Genomic DNA, 24,578 nt, shown 5'->3' with positions numbered 1-24,578 from the left:
CCCACCAGTAATGGATTTTTTTTAAAAATCCCAAAAAAGATCCAACTTAAATAGGGAAAATAGTTTTAACTAAAGTGCTCATACAGGTCTGAGGTGAAATGTTCACATATAAAACTTACTTGTACTATAACTTTCTAAAGAAAGCCAATTTGTCAAAATTCTGATTTTATGATGAATAAGGAAAGCAGCCAACTGATTTAAAATTCAAAGAGATGCAAGATTCTACTAATTTCCTTTCAATTTTCATAGACAAGGTAAGTGATATCACAAGGGCCAAAAGAAATTTAACATCTGTTAAGGAATTTCTGACAGCTGATTTTTGCTCAACGTTTATCAGATGGAAAAAAAAAAAAGTTTTTTTCTTCAGAATTTGTTCAACTCTTTTTTTTTTTTTTTTTTTTTTTTTGGCCAGTCCTGGGCCTTGGACTCAGGGCCTGAGCACCTTCCCTGGCTTGTTCCCGCTCAAGGCTAACACTCTGCCACCTGAGCCACAGCTCCCCTTCTGGCCATTTTCCATATATGTGGTGCTGGGGAATCGAACCGAGAGCTTCATGTGTAGGAGGCAAGCACTCTTGCCACTAGGCCATATTCCCAGCCCTTGTTCAACTCTTTAATCACATGATACTGGGCCTTTCGGGTTATAAGAAAGAAGGCAGGTCAGTCATTCTATTGTAGAAGTCAAAAGGGAAGATGTTTCACAGTCTTTTACAAGTATCTAAAGAACATATTCTAACCCTTTCAATGGACAAATTTACCTAAGCTCTGCAGCTCAACAATTCACCATCACAGAGGCAGAAGCCACTTTTTGCTCTGAGACCAAAGCTGATAACACATGCTCCAGTAATTCAGTTGGTATCAACCCATTCTTTCCTACAAAGCCATGGGAAATTTTAGGCCAAAGGTCACACCAGACTTTTGGACTCAGGGTTGTCCAGATCAATGATTTCAAAAACCATATAGCTTTGCAAAAGAGGAGATATTCATTAACTAATGATAATATGAAGAATGGCCATTACATTACATTCTACAATGCATATAAAATACTGATGAAGACAATTTTTATTAATATAGGACTAGAAGATGAAAGTTTTTTTATACACTGACATAGGCTTAATAGGAGATCATCCACTAAGATCATATCTCCCCCACTCAACCCCCAAAAATAAGATTAAAAGAACTCTACAACTGAAGTTCTGTCAAAAAGGACAGAAAACTTAGCAGTCACCAAAACAAACAGTTAACAAACGCACACACACAGACACACAGACACAGACACAGACACAGACACACACACACACACACACACACACACACGGCCAAGTAAGAGAAACAGGGCCAGATACTACATAAAACTTCTAGGTACAGACACTGTCTTATGCAGGTAGCTCCATGTGATGTAACAAAACAACTAGTAGCTTTGTATGTCTTTAGGGTAGGGGAAAAAAATGTCAGTTCTTGGGAAGTCAGAATTTTAGAGCAACTACACAATACTTCTTCATCTTGTTTGACTTTTTTTTTAATATTTCTGACTTATTTAATAATATAAAGAAAATATTGCACATAGTTTTCCTGTCTTGGAAAAATGTGCTAATATTGGACTTCACAATATACAACTACTATTTACCCAAAAGAATATGCCTATCAATACTGAAATATCATTTGATGATGAATATCTAGCGCTCTCTCTCTCTCTCTCTCTCTCTCTCTCTCTCTCTCTCTCTATATATATATATATATATAGCTGGAAACCACAAAATAAATGTTCCTAATTGGTGATTACTAATAGTAATAAGAGAGCAAAGTTACACTCATCTCAAAAGATATATCTAGATGTCTAGATATATCGATATATTTTCCAATTACTGTGTTTCTTTCAGAGTAACTCAGTTTTGTTTGTTTGTTTTAGTTTTTTATCTGCTGTGGGATTTGAACTCAAGAGCCTTGGCGCTGTCTCTGAGCCTCTTTGTGCCTTTTGAGTGGCTAACTGGACATAAAGAGTTTCACGGGGCTTTTCTGCACAAACTGGCTTCAAGATCCTCAGATCTCAGTCTGCTGAGCAGCTAGGATTATAGGTGTGAGCCACTGGCGCCCAGCCAGAGTAACTCTTGAAAGCAATTATATTTTATTCTAGTAACAAATAAGTCAGTGCTTTTCTATAAGACTAAGGCAATGTTTTAAAAGGGAACCTATACATCATTTACAAACATTATAATTTTTCAATTCAATGGGTAATATTTACAAAATAACTAATATTTACTGAGTATGTTCATACCACTTTATCTTCCCAACTTCACAATGAGGAGAAATGTCATATTACTTATCAGACAAAGACACAGAGTGGTAGAAAAAGAGATGCAATTTGGCCAAGGTTACAGAGCTAATTAATAGACAGAGCATACCTCCTGGCAGACTCCATAACCCACAACCTTAGCTTTGTTTTATTTTGACTCAAGACTTACTATAAATCCCTTTGTGTTTGACAATAAGCATTTACTTAGGAGGTCTGTTAACTATCAGCCAGTGGTCCAAATTGTGACCACTGTCTGTTTTTATAAACAGAGTTTTATCAGAAGAAAGCCAACCTATTATTGTCTATTGGTATAGGGTTTTTTGTTGTTGTTCCCCCACAAAAAGGGCAGAGGTATTTGTGTCTGAGACATATGGACCTGCCAAGCATAAAATATATTCCATCTGGTCCTTTACAAAAAAGCTTTCCAGCCCCTAATTTAGAAAGATAGGCTACATCAGGTGAAAATTAAGTTTCTGGAATAAGAATATAAAATAAGAACCTTATTTGAAGACATTTACCTGTAAAACTGGACCAAGCAGTAGACAAACATGAATTACTTAATACAAAGACTATTAAATATTATACTAAGCTACCAAAGTTTTGCTCTCATATCGTATGATATGTTTCTAATCTGAAGGTAAGGCTGAGGCAGCCCATTCAACATCTGATCAAGAACAAACTGAGAAACAAGAACAAAGCTTGCATCATCATAGGAAGAGATGGCCACTTCTTTAGATCCCCAGGAACTTGGGCTGGGATTTTGATCTTCAAGTCCCCAGCACTTGGCATGTCATAGAAGTGGATAAAAGTTCTCACAGTGTGGGCAACCCAGCACCACCACAGGGCCTCCTACCAATGGCACCCAAATTAATTGTTTTTTTGCAGCTTTGACCTGAAATTGTCATTCAAGCGGTGCATTTTCATCTCCTAAGTCTACTTTTGGTCCTTCCTCTGGGCCACAGCAGAAGGACCACACCGAAGGAGGCACCTCCACTCCTGCCAGCCTGTGGTGGCACTTTCCAGTCTTTCCCTTCAACCCCTCTGGATGGGCAGTACCTGTACTCCCGTTCCTGGAGTATCTCCACTGGGTCCAGGCCTTGTGGTTTCTGGATGGGGCTGATGCGGCTCTGCTTCTGTTGCAGCTGCAGGACAGGTGAGGGCTGCCCCGGGGCAGGCTGCTGCACAGAGGGCCCAGGCACAGCAGTCGCAGGTGGCTGTGCAGTGGCTGGAGGTGCAGGTGAAGGACGGCCACTGGGCGCTGGCACTGGCAGTTTCTGTGGGGTGCTGAGGCCACCACTCAACACATCAAGCCCGGAGCCTGCAGGACAAGAGAGATGGGCAGGACAGGATGGGTGGGAGATTGCCCATAGCCACACCCGGCCTCCCCTGGCCCTGAGGAGCCAGTGTTGGGGACCACCAAATATCTTAAATGCCTGAGGGGATTGAAAGCAAAGGAGGGTAGGAAGGAGAGGGAAGAGGAAGGGACGGGAAGGCAGAAAGGAAAAAGAAGGCGGGAAAAAAACACAAACAAGTCTGGCATCTATTCCCATGGGGAAATGGTATTCGCTGATGAGCATATTGCCACACATGGCCCCAAACCTGACTCTTGGGAAATAAACGGATTCCAGAAATGGCATCTTGTTTTCAATGCATTGCTCCACAGTAGGTTTTTATAGAGTTACAGGTGCTTCTAACTTCAGAAAGGAGTTTTACAACAAGCAGGTACCCTTTGGGTTTAGTTCTAAAAAGTTCATTTTGCAGAGGGCTCTATGAGCCCCTTTTTGCTAGGCCTTATCCTTTGCATGCGAAACAAAGCCTTAACAAGCCAGGAACTTGAAAGTCTTCTGATGAGAACAAGGAAGAGCTCATACTTTCCTTAGTGGACTTTTAAATACATGTCAGGCCTAATCAGTGAGTCTCTGGAACTTGTTTTTACTATGTATTCACAGATATTTCTACATTTAGTGTCAGGAAAAAAGCAATAATAGAATTAATAGAGATTAATAAAAATTAAACAGTAAGATTCAAAAGAGCATTTTCTCACAAGAAAGTGACATATAATCTTTAGGCTTCTCAAACCTTTTAAGTATTATTCAATTTAGCTATGGTCATTTTCCATATTAAACTTCAGGAATTTAAATTGCTAGGTATAGACCTAAAATAAGAAATGTTCCTTCTCTCCTTTTACATTGTTTTTAGAAAATTATAAATAAGATCAGTGGTTCTACCTGATAAATTAGTACGTTTAAAAAAATCTCAGTAATTAGATGTTAATACCATTGATAGGCATTCTTCCAAATCTTTTCTATACCCTTTTACAAAATTAAAACTGAAGTTATTAAGTTCAAAAATAATAGTTTATGCACTCGACTTAGTAATTAACCATACAAAGGCATACATTACGACAAATGGAACAAATTTATTCAATTTCCAACAAGCACCATTTAGCAACGGGCTTAAATGGCAACTCAAGGAAAGCTATAAGCAAACATTTTGACAGAAGGAATGCAAAGAATTAGTGCAAACTGCTGAGGAAAGTACCGTGTGTCAACCTGCAACAGAGTATGTGTGTGAGTGTGTGTGGATGTATATTGTTCTTTCTTTCCTCTCTTTCTGAAATTAGGCAGATCTTCCCCCCGCCCCCCCACCAAATGTGCAACTAAATAAGATTTCTTTTTAAAATAACTTGTAAACTTCATTCTAGGGGATGATGAACAAAATCTTGGGGGAAAATGCAAGTCATTTTGCTTTTTATTTCAGGTATGTACCATTATAATGAAGGAGTTCGTTTTGCTTTGGTATTTCTGTGTGTGTGAATTGCCAATATAAAAGAAAATCCTTTCTAAACATTACACCAGGGTTATTAAGCAGTAGACTGAGTTAGGGAGGGAATTTTACACGATCTTTTCCTTTGTGATTGCTAGGCAGACACTCTACTGTTGAGCCATGTCTCCAGCCCTCTTTGGCTTTATTTTTCTTATGAGGTTTATTTGCATGGGGCAGGCCTTTGATCTCAAACCTCCTTGTTGATCAGATGACAGGCTCAGGTTCCGTCTGGATTTTATTTTACTAAAATAAAATACAATTTTTTTCTTTTTTTATATCTGAGACCAGGACTTGAACTCAGTACCTGATGCTTCTCATCACTGGCTAGTCCTCTACCAACTGAGTCACACCTCCAACTCCTAAAGTATATTTTTCATCTTCATTGCTTAAACTATGACCCAGTCAAATGAAAGGAGATAGTTTTCTAGCTTGTTTTTAATTCTCTGATTCTATGAATATCTTTAATAAGCCCAAGGGCTAGCAGAATCAAATATATTGGAAGTCTTGGTATAAAAGCATACTAAATAGTGCTTACTACCATTTGGTCCTCTAAAAAAAAAACACCGTATTTGACACAACGAAAATTGGGGGTTTACTGATAGGATGATATCACAATCATTACTTTCATTCCATTTTCAAAGCACTAGAAGGCCAAGTAATTCAAAACCACCTAATAGTGGAATGGCCATACACTCTTCAGTACTTCTGCTGAGGCAGAAGGCAAAAGCCTAGGAGGACCCCCTGAAGTACATTCAAGTCACTATCTGTAAAATTGTATTTAATCCAAGCACAATATCCAAAGCACATCTGTAACTATTAGTCTGTGCCTACAAACTAGATCAGATATATGTACACACATATATATGTACACACACACACACACGGTTAGCCTTATTTGATCACTTAAATATAAAGACACTTTAATGTGACTGATTCACTTTTGTTGTTTCAATTTGATTTCTGCCTTTATTAGGGGGCGTGAACTCAGGGCCTAGGCAGTGTCTCTTCTTTTTTTTTTCCTCAAGGCTGGCACTCTACCACTCGAGCCACACCTCCACTTCAGCTTCTTGCAGGTTAACTGGAAATAGAGTCTCATAGACTTTCCTATCTGGGCTGGCTTCTAACCATGACTCTCAGATCTCATCCCCCTTGAATAGCTAGGATTATAGCCGTGAGCCATCAGAACCCAGCTGGTACCGTTTTTAAATCTTGTGTTCTTTCAGAAGAAATGATTGTTTCATGTCAGCTCTATCACCCACTGGCTGTATCAACTTGAGCTTGTTACCCAACGTGCCTCCATTTCTCCATCGTTAGAATGGGGTTTTAGAACCGTGCGAGGGATTAAAACCCTGTGCTTTCTCACAGGGTGCTGGTAAGGATATGTGGAGCAATATGTCCACATGGCCAGATCTACCCATCTTTATTGTTACCAATGATGGAGAGGTAAAGAAGTCTAATTAAAAACTATACCAAGCTTTACTGCAGTACTATATCACCAAAGAAAAATGTCCTAGGAAATTAGATCCCACATTAGGTGGCAACTTTAAGAGTATTCTTTTCCATAACAAGTTTCAAAATATTTCTATAGTTCAACACAACTCAGCACAAATACTCAGATATGTCAGCTTGCCACAGGCTTCCCGCGAACTGCTGTGAGAGCCACTTGCAAGCTCAACAGCACAAGTTCATTTACTGCGTGGGCTTATTGTCTCCTCCCTCTGAGAGATTATATAAATACTTCGTCTTTGAAACTGGAGAACCAAATGCAGCTTGCTACAATTAGACGTGCCCAGAATCTAACTATTTATTAGGTTCTGTATTGGTCCCATAGTGGCTGACAGGTTCCTGCCTTTGCCTGGTTGGGTCGGTGCTCCAGCCACAGAAACCTTCTTGACCCCCTAAACACTGGAGGTCCAAGACATATGTCCTTTCCCTGATACCTTCAAACAGAAGACAAATTGCATTCTTTAGTTTGTCTCTCACACTCCATTCTCCATCAGAAACAATTTAGACTTAATTGTCAGAGGTACATGCCATGTGCTTGCTCTTCAGCCCTTGGCTCCAGAGTCTAAGTGGAGCCATGCCTTGTACTCTAGAGCGGGGGTGCCAACACTGCTCAGAGCTCTTCAGTGGGTGCATCCCATCCTATCATGCCTGATTTGAAGAAACAGGGCAAGAAATTGTTAGGTAAATTATCAGTTTACCTAAGTGCCAAATGCACAGAATATCCCTACAAGCACAGTTTCTGGCCATTCAGAACTCCCAACTGGCACATAGGACATATGTTCATAATAGTATTAAACTGGAATTTAAGTGGAGTTTCCATAGGTGGGAAAGAATACATGCTATGAAGAGTATTAAAATAAGTATATTAAAAAGTTTCAGGTATTAAAAAGTAAAGGGGGGGGCTGGGGATATAGCCTAGTGGCAAGAGTGCCTGCCTCGGATACACGAGGCCCTAGGTTCGATTCCCCAGCATCACATATACAGAAAACGGCCAGAAGCGGCGCTGTGGCTCAAGTGGCGGAGTGCTAGCCTTGAGCAGGAAGAAGCCAGGGACAGTGCTCAGGCCCTGAGTCCAAGGCCCAGGACTGGCCAAAAAAAAAAAAAAAAAGTAAAGGGGAGGGAAGGCTATTGGACAACACGCACACACACACCAGTAAAAAAAAAAAAAAAAACAAAAAAAAAAAAAAAAACTTTTATTTTCTATCATAATGTCCCCTGCCTTACCTTTCCCTAATCACAGGTTTTTCAATTCCCATTTGTAGTTTGTCTTAATCTCTAAAAAGAAAAGTGAATCAAAACTAAAAGAAGCCATGTGTTGGACTCGAGTGCTGCCCACAAGATTAAGGATACATTCCTCAGTTCCAGATACTAACACTTCCCAAGAGAAACCATGACACAGCTCAGTGTGCAGGCCCTCAGACAGTTCAGAATTCTCTGGTGGTGGCTTGGACAATGCAACTTTTGGTGAATTTTAACTTTGGAGTCTATGTCACCTACACCAGCCCAACTCAAAGCATTTCCTTTTATCCCTGAAGAATATGGTAACGCGACAAAAGGAAAAATGGAAATGCAGCTACCATCAGGTAAGAAGACACCCTAAAATTTATGTTCCTTTGAAAGATTAAAATTTATGTTCCTTTGAAAATGGGGTATTTATGAACAAGATCAGTAGAGTATGTATACTATTTTTAAATGGAAGATTTAAAAGCTAAGTTTAATATTAACTTTAAGGAACCCTTGCCTTATTTTGATTTGTCCTAAATGTCAATCTAAACCCCCTCCCTTCCCCCCAAAAAGAAAAACCATCTTGTGCTTGTCAAGGAAAGTTATCTGTCTCCTTAGGAAATCAGATTTGGTGATAAGGTCTGCAGCCTGGGGTTACTCCTCACAATAGCAGGAATGGATCTTGTATATGAAAGATCTTTTCCTCTTTAGCTCACAGCCTCCTTATCTGCCATAAAATCCTACTTGCCCAAATATTTTCATTTCTAAAAGAGTGATGGGAAATACAAAAGACCTGAACAGTAGGTCATAAAAGAAAATCTCTCTGAAGACAGGAATCAGATGAAGGAAATATATAAATTTTAGAGATGGGTAATCAAAAAGAACCTTCTCTTCTGATATGAAAGATGGATATACAAACTGTGTCCTTTAGGACATAAAATTTTTGATTAGGCATATATGTCCAGACAACTGACATCCTCCCAACTTTACTACTGCATTCAGACCCATTATCTTAGGATGAAAATGTTTCTCCAATCAGTAATTCAGTGTCCTATCTATTTAAGAACATGGCAAAATCTTGTGCTGAGAAAGTCATTTTAAATAATACTAATGCCTATGGAGGCCTAAAATAAAGGTGATGGCCCAGAACAATCTACATGTTCAGGGGATTATGCACAGCTGTCAGGGACCCAAACCACTATCTTTTGGAAGGTTCAGACTTTGCTCCCTCTTTTTCACCAAGCCATCTGGCTGTGACCAGTTATCCTTTGCTTCAAAACCCTTTTAGTTAGCACAGCTCTTATACCAAGATATGGGAGACAAAGATGAGCAACTGTGTTGACACTGTTGTGGGTGGGTAAAAGTAAAGATCCTCCACTCCCCTCTTCACACACAGGAGAATACAGCTTGAATTCTGGTACCCATGTTTTGAAACCAGTCCTTTCCCTTGACTTAAGAATCTGAGCCTGGAAGGGAAAAGGACAAGAATATTCGCTCTCCAGTCAAACTGTTGATGTGTAACATGGGCAAAGTACTTACTGAGAAGGGGCAAGGCTGAGCCAATAGGCACTCAGTGGCTCTAAGTGCATACAAGTATGCATACACATTCCTTGTATTTAGCTGTAGGGCTTGAACTCTGGGTCTGAGCACTGTCCTGAGCTCTTTTGTTCAAGGCTAGCACTCTACTACTTTAAGCCACAGCTCCACTTCTGGTTTTCTGGTGGTTAATGGGAGGTAAGAATCTCACAGACTTTCCTTCCCAGGCTGGCTTCAAACCACAATCCTCAAATCTCAATCTCTTTGAGTAGCTAGGATTACAGGTGTGAACCACTGGCACCCAGCTTAGCTGTATTCTTTATAGCTAAAATTTTATTGTTTTGAACTTCCTGACAGTTCAGACTGTAATTTACATCTCAGTCCTGCTGTTTGGTCCTATATGATCTTCCATTTACCAAATGGCCACACGGAATTCTGAGTACAAAATTATGCTTTTACGCTATTTAAAAGCCTACTGCTATAGTCTGAATGTTTGTGAACCTTGCTCACCCACACAATGCCTATGTTGAAATCCTAACTTCCAAAATAGATGGTATCAGGGAGTAATTAGGCCATGAGGGAAGATCTCTCATGAATAGGATCAGTGCCAATGTAAGAGTTCCTGAGAACTTCCTTATTCCCTCTGCCATGTGAGGATATAGCAAGGAGGTGTCATCTATGAATCAGAAAGCCCACACTCACAAGACACAAAATATGCCAGCCCTTTGAGCTAAACCTTCTAGGTCCACTTCATTTTTTAATCCATCCAGTTTGCCATATGTTTTTACAGAATCCCAAACAGACACTGTTTTTTTTTTTCCTCTTTTCTTTTTCCCTTCCTTTCCTTTCCTTTGCTTTCCTTTCTTTTCCTTTCCAATCCCTTTCCTTCTTTCCTTTACATTTCCTGGAGCTAGGAACCCTAGACCCCAAAGCCTTGAGTACACTAGACGAATACTCTATTACTGAACTACACCCAAACTCTTTAAGACACACATTCTTTTATTGTTTTGCTTAAAACAGGTCCAGGTTGGGGCTGGGGATATGGCCTAGTGGCAAGAGTGCCTGCCTCATACTCATGAGGCCCTGGGTTCGATTCCCCAGCACCACATATACAGAAAATGGCCAGAAGTGGCGCTGTGGCTCAAGTGGCAGAGTGCTAGCCTTGAGCAAAAAAGAAGCCAGGGACAGTGCTCAGGCCCTGAGTCCAGGCCCCAGGACTGGCCAAAAAAAAAAAAAAAAAAAAAAAAAAAAAACAGGTCCAGGTTGGCTTCCAAGTGCTGCCAATTACAGGTGTGCACCACCACACCTGGTGCTCCACACACTTGGGCTCCTTGGAGCAGGACGGAACTTCCTTAACAAAGACCCAGAAAGGCTACAAATCAAAGAAAGGTTGGACAAATGGGACTGCATCAAACTGCAGAGCTTCTGCATGGCAAAGGACATAGCTCGCAACATAAACAGAAAGCCCACAGACTGGGAGAAGATCTTTACCGGCCATTCAACAGACAAAGGACTCATATCTAAAATATATGCAGAACTAAAAAAATTACCTTCCTCCAAAACAAAACTGCAAAGAACCAATAGCCGCCTCATCAAGTGGGCTAGAGACTTACAAAGAGACTTCTCTGATGAGGAAATGAGAATGGCCAAGAGGCATATGAAAAAGTGCTCTACATCACTGGCCATAAAAGAAATGCAAATCAAAACAACACTGAGATTCCATCTCACCCCAGTAAGAATGTCATATATCAAGAAAACTAACAATAACAATTGTTGGAGGGGATGTGGCCAAAAGGGAACCCTACTTCATTGTTAGTGGGAATGTAAACTGGTTCAGCCACTCTGGCAAGCAGTATGGAGATTCCTCAGAAGGCTAAATATAGAACTCCCCTATGACCCAGCAGCCCCACTTTTGGGTATCTATCCAAAAGATCACAAACAAAATCACAGTAATGCCACCAGCACAACAATGTTCATCGCAGCGCAATTTGTCATAGCTAGAATCTAGAACTAACCCAGGTGCCCCTCAGTAGACGAATGGATCAAAAAAATGTGGTACATATACACAATGGAATTTTATGCCTCTATCAGAAAGAATGACATTGCCCCATTTGTAAGGAAATGAAAGGACTTGGAAAAAGTTATACTAAGTGAAGTGAGCCAGACCCAAAGAAACATGGACTCTATGGTATCCCTTTTGGGAATAATTAGTACAGGTTTAGGCAAGTCACAGCAGAGGATCACAAGAGCCCAATAGCTATACCCTTATGAACACCTAAGATGATACTAAGTGAAATGAACTCCATGTTATGGAAACGACTGTTATATCACAGTTGTAACTACTTTCAATGTCCCATGTATATCTGTAGCTTCTATTATTGATGATGTTCTTGTATCACCTTCCTTTGGTTGTACCTACACTATCTCTTTAATCTTATCTAAGTATATTAGAAACCATGTATACTGGTATTAGAACTAGGAAATTGAAAGGGAATACCAAAATTGAGAGACAGGGTAAAAAAAGAAAAACAACTACAAAAGCGATACTTGCCAAACTGTTTGGTGTAAGTGAACTGAACAACTCATGGGGGGAAAGGGAAAGGGGGAGAAGGAAGGCGGGGTATGAGATTCGAGGTAACAAACAGTACAAGTAATGTGTCCAATGCCTAACGTATGAAACTGTAACCTCTCTGCTGTACATCGGTTTGATAATAAAAATTTGAAAAAAATTTTTAAAAAAGGTACTCATTCATAATGCTACAGTTGACAATTAATGAGGAGAGTTCATATTTCAGATAGCAGCTCAATTCTTAGAGCTGCATCAAAAAGAAACACAAAGCAAAAAATATTTTAAAATTTAAATAAATACCAATCTGAACTGTTTCCCATTGCTCAAGTCCCAAACCTAAGAAGAGCACCAATTTTCTAACTGTTCTCAGTACCTAGTGTGTGGAAACTTGATCAAATGAGTGGATGGGATTCATAGGTACCAATATCTAGGGAGCATCCCATTTCCTACAATTCAAAGCTGCCATCAGAACATTCATCAGATTTTATTAAGAACAAAAACCTCTCCAAAAGAAATTACCTACAAGGAAAACCCATCACTCTACAACCCCTTGTAGAATTCCATTATCAGGATCAGGCCAAACTATCTAGATTACATCATCTCTGCCTGATGCATAATATCATTATGCAAGTGACTTTATCCCAGGAGCTTCTGATTTTGTCCCAAGAGTCTAAGATATGGGTCATGTAGAATCTATTAATCTACGATAAGCAAATGTTACTGATGTTTCTATCACATAAAGCCTCTTACACTAATAACAATAATGGAGATGATCATACTAGTACAATCAGGTTTCTACATCTATGACATCAATCAATCCTAGATAGAAAATATTCAGGAGAACAAAATGGCATTTGTCCTGAACATATGTAGGCTTCCCTTTTTAGTCATTATTCCCTAAACCATACAGTGTAACAACCATTGACAGAGTATCTACATTGTATGTGGTATTATTACGTAATCTAGAGAAGATTTAAGGTACACTAGAGGATGTGCATAGGTTTTATGCAAATACTGCATCACATTTTATATAAAGGATTTGAGCCTCATGGCTCCTGCTATCCACTAGGGGTCTTAGATCCAATCCTCCTCAGATTCAGAGGAATAACTGTAATTTAAAGAATACTTTCTCCTGGGAAATATACTTTATATTCTCATACCAGAAATGGCTTTGTATTCTCTGAGAAATTGGTAAGCAACTTCTTTTCGCATTGTGAGAATTAAGGTACATGACCCTGCTCTTTGTTGGTTCTATCAGGAAACTCAAACCATCTTTAAAGCTTAGCCATAGAAGCCATGAAGGCTTTAATGGCATTTACATTCCTGACCTTGATTTGTTTTCATCTTTTTATATTTTCCTTTGTTTCTGATTATTTTTATTAGATAATTATGTTACAACATATATGCTTCTTGAAGGTCAAATGCTTTTCTAATGAAAAGGGGAAGAAACAAACAAATCAATATATGTAAGATGTCTAGGTGGGGGCCACTTCAAGGAGGAGATTTTGATGGATGGAACATACTAGATCTAGGATTTCTTAACTAGGGTATATAGGCTTTCAACCCTGGACATCTTGAAAGAGAATGCAAAATATGAGTGAGTAGACCACTTTTTTTGTTTCCCTTAGGTACACAGCTTGTATGAGACTCCATAAGTTAAAAATTACTGGTGTAGAACTCCATCCAAGGAAAAGGCTACAAATCTTGGTCAAGCTAAGTGGAACAAGAAAAGAGAAGTTCAACAAAGGGCTATGTCAGTCCTGGGCTTTGACTAGCCCAGCACTGCTGTGTGTGAGCAGGCTTTCATATAGGAACTGGGCAGTACTGTGGTGTTATTCATTTGGTTGCATAGTAACCTACCAGATGGTCTGTTGTAGCTAACCGGGGCTGGTGGCTGCTGCGACTGCGGCTGTGCCTGAGGCGCCTGTTGTTGCTGCGGCTGCTGAGGCGGCTGCGGCTGTGGTTGCTGCGGCGGCTGCTGCTGCTGTTGCTGCTGCATGCCAGGCAAAGTCCTTTTCCCCTGCACTGCAAGCTGCAGTGTTTCAGGGAGCGGCTGGCCCCTGGCCAACATTTTGTAAGCTAAAATCTGAGCGCGAAGCTGATGCAGCTGGACAGGACTGAAAGGCGATGGGCCTCTGTTGGTCTGGTTCATGGCCTGCAGATCGCCGGGGATGAGAGGTCCTGGCTGGCTCGGTGGCATCTGGGGTGGAGTTGGGCCTCCTCCAGATATAGGGCTGGAGACATGCTCTGGGGCTCCCAATGGAGATGGATGTGGAGACATATAACCTAAAATTAAACACGGGGAGATCAGAGGCTGCTCTGAATGACCCTGAGCGTTATTCCTAATCGCTCAGATAATTCTTTACATGACATGGTAAAAATTTAAATTTTGAATAACTTTGCACAGTTAAATATATACATATATGTTGTATACTCATAATTTGAAATTTTCTCATAGTCACATTAACACAGTAAAAGGAACGGGGAATTAAGTTTGAACAACTTATTGAAGCTAGCCTATTGGAAACATTCTCATTTCAAAATGCAAAAATGATCAATGAGCTATTTTGTCTTCTTGGCTTTTTATTTCCACAATGTGTCTTTGAAATTCAATATTTTAACCTCACAACCATTTGTTTCTTTGGTAGCTACACTTCAAGCAATCAATAGACACTGGTACACCAGAAGGCAAACTCTTCATAGTGGTCCATAGTGGTTGTATAATTAAAGGACGGCATCAAAGGATAGTACTATGCATTCAGAGTAGTTCCAATCTAGACAACAAGGCCTGGAGGCATTTCAGTAGAAAATAAAGAACATCTGATGGGGAGCACAAATATTATTTTGTGTACTTCTATGCAAGTTGTGAATACATTTTCAATTATGGAGGGCCAGTGTTTTAGGCACTACGCAACAGACAAGACACACTCTCTCAGCTCAATTTTCCCTACAAGTCATCTGACACAAGGATTGAGCGCAAGTGATTTATCTAGGAGGTGCAGAGACCCTGGTAAGGTGTGGAAAGGTGATACATGGAAAGGAAACTGCCAATAAAAATGTGTATTATAAAACCAGCTGCCTATGTGGATCCTGAAGATTAATCCTATGTAAAAGCTCTATGGTACAAGATAAATAAATGATTTGTGATTATCCCAGGAAAGTAGTGAAGAAGCCAAGGAACTCAGGCTCTCACAATCACCAGTCACTGATGCTTAAGTCACTTGTTATTACTAATGATGCTGAGGGGGTAACAGGTCTCCTGAGAATTGCTCTGCTGCACGTACTGCAGGATTTAACCAGTGGAGACAAACCAAGATGGCAAGGATGGTCAATGGAAAACAGGCAAGTGGAGTTATAGAAATAATAAAGGGAACCCAAGAGGGCATAGAGGAGAGCATGTATGTACTGCTACGTCAATCCTCACACAACCCTACAGACTATGTATTGCTACCCCTACCTTGTAAAGTGAGGAAAGTGAGGAACAGAGTGAGTTACTTAAAATCACACAAGTAACTATTAGCAGCTTCAAGATTTAAATTAAGATCTGTTTGCAATGTATGGTATCTGTCCAAAATCTAATACACATTTTGTTATGTAAAAATGAGTTAAGAATTTCAACTGGCACCAATAGCTCGTACTTAGGAGGCTGAAATCTGATGATCACAGTTCAAATCCAGCCCAGGAAGGAAAAGTCCACAAGACTCTTATCTCCAATTTTAAAAAACTCATGGACAAAACCCAGGCAGGGTTCAAGCCCTAAGGCCAACACACACACACACATACACACACACACACACACACACACAATTTTAAATCTTCCATGCACACCATTTAGGAATTAATATAAAAATAAAGGTAACCTGTTTTGGTTAAAATAAATCTTATGCAGGAGAAACTTAAAAATATCATCTTCCTTGGGGAAGAAAAGTAAAAATGCATAAAGATGTCAAGGAAATTGTTTCAGAATATGATGTGCATAACTTGGCCAAACAATTCTCAGAGAAAACACATGGTTGAATATTGTGGGAAGATGTCCCAGAGAAGGAGGGAACAAGGTGACTAGTTGACATCTAATGACTATATGCATATCATAGTTATGATAAAAGTTACTATAATCACTGCTTATTAGGTAAGTGCTGTCTGTTTGAACCTATGTCAAGTCTGCACTGTAAGAGCTCTGTACATTTATACACAGTCACAGATGTCCATAGGTATATGGCCTCACTGGCTAGATTCACCATCACTGAGACTAGAGAAGATAAAGAGTAAAAGGTTTATTTTCCCCAATCAGCAAGACTGTTAATTGCAAATGTTAAATCATCTCCAATTTAACATGATCCCCTGAGACAAAAATCAGTCCTGTGCTATCAGTTGGTAAGAAACAGACGGCAGTTAAAGGGACTCTCACCCTAGAAAGGAATGGAAGAACTACTAAATCTCATCCCCTGCCAAATCCCTTATTCCATAAAAGAGCACAAAAACAATATCATGGTTGGGTACTAGTTTGTTGGTTATGTTAGCCAAGGGGTTCCCTCTAAAATCAGCCTGAAGGACTAGCAGAAAACAAAATTCCAACTTATTATTTATAAACAAATATTTCAAGGATATAAATAAGTCTTAACTTTTGTCATTTTCCCCCTTGTTAATGAAGCTTCCATTCAATCCTCAGTTGTAATGATAATTTGTTCTTCATACACATTTCTGAATAACCCTAAAATTTACTACAAAGGGGAAAAAAAACTTTCCACCGCAGAAATTCACATTTTCATAATAGAAGGAAGCCACGGGAGTCATGAGTATGTCATGAGTCTCTTGCTTCCTGGTCTTTACTTACTTTTCTAAGATTGTCAGTCAGTTATAAGCTTATTTGTGACAGTCACAGGATGGTTGATACAATGGATGAAAATATTAGGCAAACAAGTTTAAATGCAGCTGTAGAATACTCTTTATTATTAAATCACCCTTTTAAACTACCAAGAAAATAGCTTTACTATGATGTTGGGACAATGGCAGAGCAGTGTTGCAAAGGGGAGGCAATTACAATAACAGAGAACCTGAGGCTATACTTTATCTGGTATTCCCAGGAGGCCCATGTGTTAAATACAGGCTTGGACTTCAACTTGGCATTATTTGGGACATGGTGGAACTTGTAATAATTGGGGCTAGTGGAAGAAGGATATGCACACAAGGTATGCCCCTTGGTGAGGATAGTTCGATCCCTGGCACATTCCTATTTTTTTCTCTGCTTTCCAGACGCCCTGAGCTAAATAGGTCTTCATTACCACCTGCTCTTGCTATGATGTACTGTGCAGCTACAGGCCCAAAGCAGCAGAGCCAAGCTGACAACTTGAAGCACCTGAAATCCAGCCAACATAAACATATCCTCTGTCTACACCTGAAATTGTTTGTAATGATGCAAAGCTGACTAAATATCATGGTCACTGGAAAATCAATGCAAAAAAAACCCAAAACCTTGCCTCAAATCTGACAAGAAGGAAATTGAGAATAAAATAATCATCAGGAAATAATCAATACAGCATTTTTTTTTTTGCCTTGAATTGGATAAGAAAGAACTGGGGGTGGGAAGAAACTATTTCCCAGAATTCACAGAGGATGTGATAGAATCATCCTGTCACAGTGGGACATCACATGTGACAATGTCTCTCAGCTGCAGAGAGGGATTTTTTTTACTACACGATTAGCATTCCATAAAACTCGAGGAAAAACAGAACCTAAATGATGCAACAACATAACATACTTTGGTAATTATCCTTAGTGGCAAAAACAGTGAAGAAATTGCCTGGGAGTGAATATACATGTGTCTGAGGATGACAATGTTGATATAGATGCTAGTCTTTCTGAAATCTTGTTTGATTTGCTCATCTGTAAGTATTCAAGAAGAAGCAGTTTTCTTCCCCTGATCTTCAGATCTTCAAGGGCTATTATCTCCCCAGTTTCACCTTGTCTTGGAGAGACATAGGAAATTCCCTTCTAATACTGATGATCTCAAACTTGTAAGTGCAGTTTTATGTGAGCTTTCTCTACACACACACACACACACACACACACACACACACACACACACACACTCCTATGAAGATATCTCCTAATACACTAAAAATCAACAGTGTTATTGTTAGAACCATCAGGCACACAATTCAACATCTATTGAAGGAAATGGTTTTGCTTCCCAAGCAATACCCTTAAGTAACCTAATACGTTGCTAGGTAATTAAACCTGGTGGCATTCTGATCAATAAAGCACTTCTCTCTACCTGTCTACCTACAAATGGCTTTCTATAACCGACATTTAAAGACATATTCTATTATCAAGTCTAAGTTCTTTTCAGATTGTTATACAGAACAGGACTGCATTATATCAATACTATTTTATCAAAAAAAATACCTTTAAATAACTCACTCCCTGGTGTGCAACACACTATTTTAAAGAATTTATACATTCATTCTGATTCCACTAAATGCAGACCGCTTGCATTTCAAAGTAATTAAAACTTATCAAACTTTTATAAAAATGGAGATCTACTTAAAATGCTTGACTTGTGAATGCACAGGCATATTTCTATACATAACTGAACAAAACTTACTAAATATCCAGTCAGGCTCTAGAATTCATGCCAAATGTTGAGGATTCCAACATTCTTAAACTGAAAAGCAGAGCCAAGTGACCAGAAAAGTTTTAAAAGACACAACAGTAAAACTTCTCTCCCTGATTCTTTTTTGTTTGTTTGTTTTGTGCACTGGAGGTGCTTACTTGTGGGGTTTTCTATCATGTCACTTCTAGAAGTGGCCTCAAACCAGGAATAGAAACAGCAAACACCTGGATTTAACAATCACTGTAAACTTCATCCATATCTGATATGTATTAAAAACAAGATCTACATTAGCTCCATGAGTGCACCTGGCCCCTTAGAATTTAAATGATAAACTCAGAAGCATCACTTTTATTCATTCTCCACACTGAATGATTCAATTTTTTCTTCTCATACTATGAAAAGCCTCAATCCTGCATACTACTTTCCTGATGTGGTCAAGAGTTTATGAGTCATCGCTGACAATTCAGATCAGCATCTGGGATGTTCAAAAGCCTGTGCAAATATTGGTGGAAAGATATTCTGATATTCACCTCCAAGATTGATTTCTATTTCAAAAAAGAAAATAACTGTGAGTATATTTCTTTAAATTCTCAGAGGCAAAAGTCTCTGCTAGTATATCTAATTTTGAATGGAGGAAAAGCTCACACAGGATGACATAGAGCAATATATAAACCATACACGTCATGTTGGAATATCTACATGTCCTGGTCAATTAGTGCTAAATTAACACATGTTCTTTGCATGTTAAGATGACCATACAACAATACTAAAATCAGGATACAGTGTGTTTTAAAGGCATTGAAGCATCTCAAAATTGCCTTCAACAATGATGGTAGAAAAGATGACATGAAGGAGGAAAGAAATACATCATATATGGGTTTGTCCAGTGTTGTGTGCTGAAATGTTCCCCTACAAAAAAAAATGTTGTGTGTACCTGTGAATGTGGCCTTCTGTGGGAAAAGGACCTATGCAGATACAATGAAATTAGGATGAAATCACACTGGATTAGAAATTACCCTAATCCAAAGAACAGTAACCTGACCAAAGGGAGGACTCTGGACACAGAAACAGACACACAGTAATATAAATAAATTAATTAACTTAAAATTTAAAAAGTCGTGACAATGAGGGCAGACTAGAATGATTCATCTGTAAGCCCAGAAATGCCAAGGATCACTGACAACCAAGCACCAGAAGCCAAGATGAAGCAAGAAAGAGTTCTCTGAAGTCTCTGGAGACAGCATGACTCTGCTGACACCTTGATTTTGAACTTCTACCCCAACAATTCCAAGAAAATGAATTTGTTTCATGCCACTCAGTTTGTGGTCATTTGCTCGCAGCCCTAGGTGTCAAACCAAGCCATCCATAGCAATGACAGATAATTTCACTGCCAGAAAAGGCTATTTAGACACAATGTGTAAGCATGCAGCTCGAGTGACACAGGTGGTTCATTTAATCTTCACATCTACTCGGTTGTTGGCAGGGAGCTCTGAATTCATCCCAATTACTCACTGGCTATGGAAACTTAAGAGAAACACAGTAAATTCTCTAAACTTCTTAACTGGGGGTACCTACAAAAATACATCCAGAGGATCTGGAATAAAGTACCTGAGGCAGTATATTTGAACATACAATGGTTAGTAAAACCACTAGGATGTTGGAAATAAAAATTGCTTATCTAAGTAATAAAATTATGAAGACAAGGATACATTTCTGTAGGGAAAAGAAACTGGATTCAATCTTCTTTAAGTGCATTCTTTGGAAATCACAATGAAAATGCCCATAGGAAAGTGGAAAATACCATTGTCCTATGTCAGAGACAAACCTTGGCTATGTTGATCCATTGGACTCTGTGGAGGGCCCATCCCAGGGTGAGGTGGCCGCATACCAGTGCCCTTCATGGATCCACAGTGGATATCCTCCACAATCCCCTTGTCATGTATCGCATCCATGGACTGAAATAGTGGAAAGACATCAGTCACACACCTTGTGAAGCTACAGCATTTCCATCTGGAGATTTAAGATCCCTTCCCCAAAGTCTTCAAAGGTATGATACAATCGCTCATTATCCATCTCATAGTCATTTTACACCTCATTGAGGGGAGCAAAATATTAAAATAAGATGATATCAACAGGATCTGTAAAACCATCTATAAGTCAAAAGTTAAAGCTTTAAACATTGGGGCTTTTTTTCCCCGCTTTGGTCATGTCAGAACCTGTCAAATCATATGAAGCCCAGTTCAGAGGGTAGATAAGTATACGTTATCCTTCCATGTCCTTCTTAGCAGTCTTGAAACCTGATATATATTTGAGTTAGTCTGAAGTAATACTATTTGAAATGTCTACAATGGTCGTGTGTGTGTGTGTGTGTGTGTGTGTGTGTGTGTGTGTGTGTAATTTTTCTCCATTAGTGAGGAAGGAACTATGCAAAGTCAAAAAAGTTGAAACCAGAAAGTTTGCTGGCAACTGGAATGAGAGAAACAGACAGGGCAGAAAAGCAAATGGGGATAAGAACTGAAAACGAAGGAGAACCAACTAGATCAATGCTCCAGAGAGAGATTAAAGGCAGAGTTTTGAAATAAATAACAAACAGGGGGACTGAATCCAGAAATGGAGGCCCCATACTTGATAGACACACAATAAATAGTTATTGAACTGATGTTAATTTAATCCAGAATCAGGCAATGGAGCATGTGTTTGAGAAAGGAAAAGTCTATTCCTCCTCAAACTGTAATAGCAATTTTCAAAAAACAGCCTGAAAGAAATATTTCCAGGAGTTTATAGAAACCAAATGACTTCAAGCAAGAAAGTATGAGTGTTTGCAGTTTTGGAGAAAAGAAAGTTAATTTCTGCAGAGTCAAAAGCATGCACTTGAAAAGAGGAAAAATTTGCCATAAAGAGGATACTTAGAAGAAAAATGGGAAGAATCTGGTATAAAGAGTGAAACAGAGTCTGTTAAATAGTAATAATAGAGAGGAAATCAAAGCAGCTCAGCAGATGTATTTAGGCCACTTGTTTATTTCTTGCCAGTGATGTTGAAAAGCAAGATGCTGAAGCTCAGAGGGGAAAAGAAGGAGTAAGAAGAGAAGCATAGCTGTCTAGAAAAAAATGTGAAAGAGTGAGGGCATCTGGCCAGCAGGTGTGAGCTCTGACGGTTTCACCCAGGTCCTCAAGAAAAGCACTATCTGAGGAGCTGTGCGGGAGGGAAAGCAGGGTGGCAAACACCAAAAAGTTCATGGGGGAAGAACAATGACAAATAAAAGGGAGTGTCCCAGAAAGTAGAGAATATGAGGAAGTACAATAAAGATGCAAGATAACAAAAATGGCTCGAGGAAATGATCATCAATAAAACTGCCCAATTATTAAGCACAATTCCAATCTTCACTCACATACTCCATTTTTGAGTGCCTAAATAATCAAAGGGAGATGAACAAAATATTTCCCGCACATTTTCTCTTTCATTTGGAAGATGAAGCATCCTCAAGCCATTCTAAAATTCTGTTAGTCATTTGGACAAAGGTTTACAAGTGACAGATAAGATCCAAAAGATAGCTCCTAAATGAACATACAACTTATTGACTTCACTACATCAATATGGCCCCAAACTATGACATGGGAAATAAGCAACTTTATTTCTCCAGCTATCTGACAAGCTAAAGGCAGGTTTAAACAAGGGTGGGAGAGAACTAATACTAAATGAACCTGTCAGAATAGCATAGTCTTAGTATTTTTAAAAAGCCAACATTTAATCTGCAGTAATCAAAGTACCTTAGAATGTGTGTTTTTAATAACATAAGACAAAAGTGTAGCTTGCTTCTCCTTTTTTTTTTTTTTTTTTTTTTTTTTGCCATTCCTGGGGTTTGGGACTCAGGGCCTGAGCACTGTCCCTGGTTTCCTTTTTCTCAAGGCTAGCACTCTAGTGCTTAAGCCACAGCACCACTTCTGGCTTTTTCTATATATGTGGTGCTGGGGAATTGAACCCAGGGCTTCAAGTATGTGAGGCAAGCACTCTACCACTAGGCCATATTCCCAGCCCTTGCTTCTTCTTTTAACCATAGTAGAGAATAGAAATGAGGGTCACAGAAATACTAGTCATCCATGACTCAGGATCTGAGGAGATCAAGCAGGAGAATATACTCTCACCTTATGCAGTTGATGCATGCCTTCCTGTGGGAAATCCGTAGAGCCCATTGCCGGCATGGGATGTGAAACACTGGGAGGCCCAGGACTTGGGCCCATCATGCTGTGGACAGAACCTGGGGAGGGTCCTGGTCCTGGACTAGGTCCCAGAATTGGTCCAGGGGAAGGCCCAGGCCCTGGCGAGGGCCCAGGGTGGGGCATCGCAGCTGGGTCTGTAGGCGTGGACATCTACTTCTCCTGTCTCTGCCAGTCAGCAGAGTGACACTAAGTTGGAACACTGAAAGACAAAAATGTTTTAAACATGATGTTAAGATCAGAATAAAACAGTTGTTAGCATTTGATGGTGCCATTTCTGTAACAAACATCAAACAGAACTGCCCTGTCTAGGCCAGATGTTTGAGTGAGTTTGATATATATCCTCATACTTCAGTCTTTATAAAGACCACTTGTTTGAAAAAAATGCATACTCTAAATGATTCCCCCATAAAGATATAAATCATCTAACGATACAAAGAAGACTCACTGGGGAAATTGAAATTTAACACATAAGCAGAATTTCAATAAGTTTGAAACTTACTACTGAAGACAACAGATGCTCTCCAAAATGTACTGGCCTAGGCACCTTGTAAGTCATTAACCCCCCACTCCATCTCCAAGCCACTAGAATAGCCATTTAAGAAGTATCCAACCAAGACCCATTTTCATAAGACAACAGGCATTCAAATATCCACAGACGGGGCTGGGAATATGGCCTAGTGGCAAGGCAAGAGTGCTTGCCTCATGTACATGAGGCCCTGGGTTCGATTCCTCAGCACCACATATACAGAAAATGGCCAGAAGTGGTGCTGTGGCTCAAGTGGCAGAGTGCTAGCCTTGAGCAAAAAAGAAGCCAGGGACAGTGCTCAGGCCCTGAGTTCACGGCCTAGGACTGGCCAAAAAAAAAAAAAAAAGCTCAAATATCCACAGACAATTCCAGATGGCTAAATGGGAAAACTACAATTTCATAAATTGAGAAAGAAAGTCCCAATTACAAAAAAATCAGAAGCTCTGAGAATCAAGGATGGGTTCAGACATTACTATATGAAATCACTATGTTTCACATTTCCTTTTCTGAGATTTAAGTTCAATAGGATATCGAAAGAGCCCAGCTCTGGGCCTAGTACACCAAGTGGTCACTTGTATTTTTGCCTTATCTCCTTACCACCTCCACTGAACCTGAAGTGATCAGAAGAGACAGTGAAAGATAGAGTCCTTCTGCCAAATCATTGAGTCAGAGAGTACATACACAGTGAAGACTAATCTTTTTTCCTCCATGCTTCACTCTGGTAAAGAAGTTGTCTATGATGATAGGCTTGGGGGCTAGGTGTGGACATTCTGGTCTCTGAATTCAGCAGAACAATATCCCATCACCCATGCTTGCTGGCAACCTCACTAGAGAACTGGCTCATTGAGTGGGTATAGTTGCACCTTAGATATGAGGCAAAATGTTTTCCAAATTCTAAACCCAATGATTCCAACAAGATAGCTTCATATTCTGGTATTACCTTGGAGACATATGTTTATACTTTTCTATCGACCTCAGAATAAAACAGTTGTTAGCATTTGATGTTACTTCTGTAAAAAAACAAAGCAAAACAAAAAAAAGCAAAACCATCAAACAGAACTTCCCTAATGCAAAAACTTTTTCCTGTCAACCTCATACAATACAGAATGAGATACCCTAAGCGATTTGCTGACTTGACACTTAATAGTAGCAGCCTGGTCTCCAGAGCAGAGATCATTGTACAATGAAATAAGAAACGAGAAGCAAAGTACAAAATGCCTACATTAGTTCCATCCCTTGTACCTGTTCTCACTTATCCCTGACTCTCCAG

General features: G+C 39.5%; 1 protein-coding gene across 5 annotated transcripts in view; it reads right to left on the bottom strand.

Annotated features, from left to right (window-relative positions):
- Positions 1-24,578, bottom strand: part of Smarca2 (SWI/SNF related, matrix associated, actin dependent regulator of chromatin, subfamily a, member 2) — a 171,687-nt gene that overhangs the window by 133,924 nt on the left and 13,185 nt on the right. For all 5 annotated transcript variants that reach the window (XM_048347869.1, XM_048354923.1, XM_048362341.1 and 2 more), the window contains exons 2-5: positions 22,708-22,981; positions 20,390-20,519; positions 13,812-14,237; positions 3,347-3,608 (exon numbers count right to left, since the gene is read on the bottom strand). In XM_048347869.1, the coding sequence (XP_048203826.1) occupies positions 3,347-3,608; positions 13,812-14,237; positions 20,390-20,519; positions 22,708-22,932 (1,043 nt within the window). In that variant the 5' untranslated portion in view covers positions 22,933-22,981. The remainder of the gene's footprint in view (positions 1-3,346; positions 3,609-13,811; positions 14,238-20,389; positions 20,520-22,707; positions 22,982-24,578) is intronic.

The sequence above is a fragment of the Perognathus longimembris genome, chromosome 1 (genome assembly GCF_023159225.1).
Source record: "Perognathus longimembris pacificus isolate PPM17 chromosome 1, ASM2315922v1, whole genome shotgun sequence".
NCBI lineage: Eukaryota > Metazoa > Chordata > Mammalia > Rodentia > Heteromyidae > Perognathus > Perognathus longimembris.
Note: the sequence above shows the minus strand (reverse complement) of the source record. Positions and strands in the feature narration are given on the sequence as shown.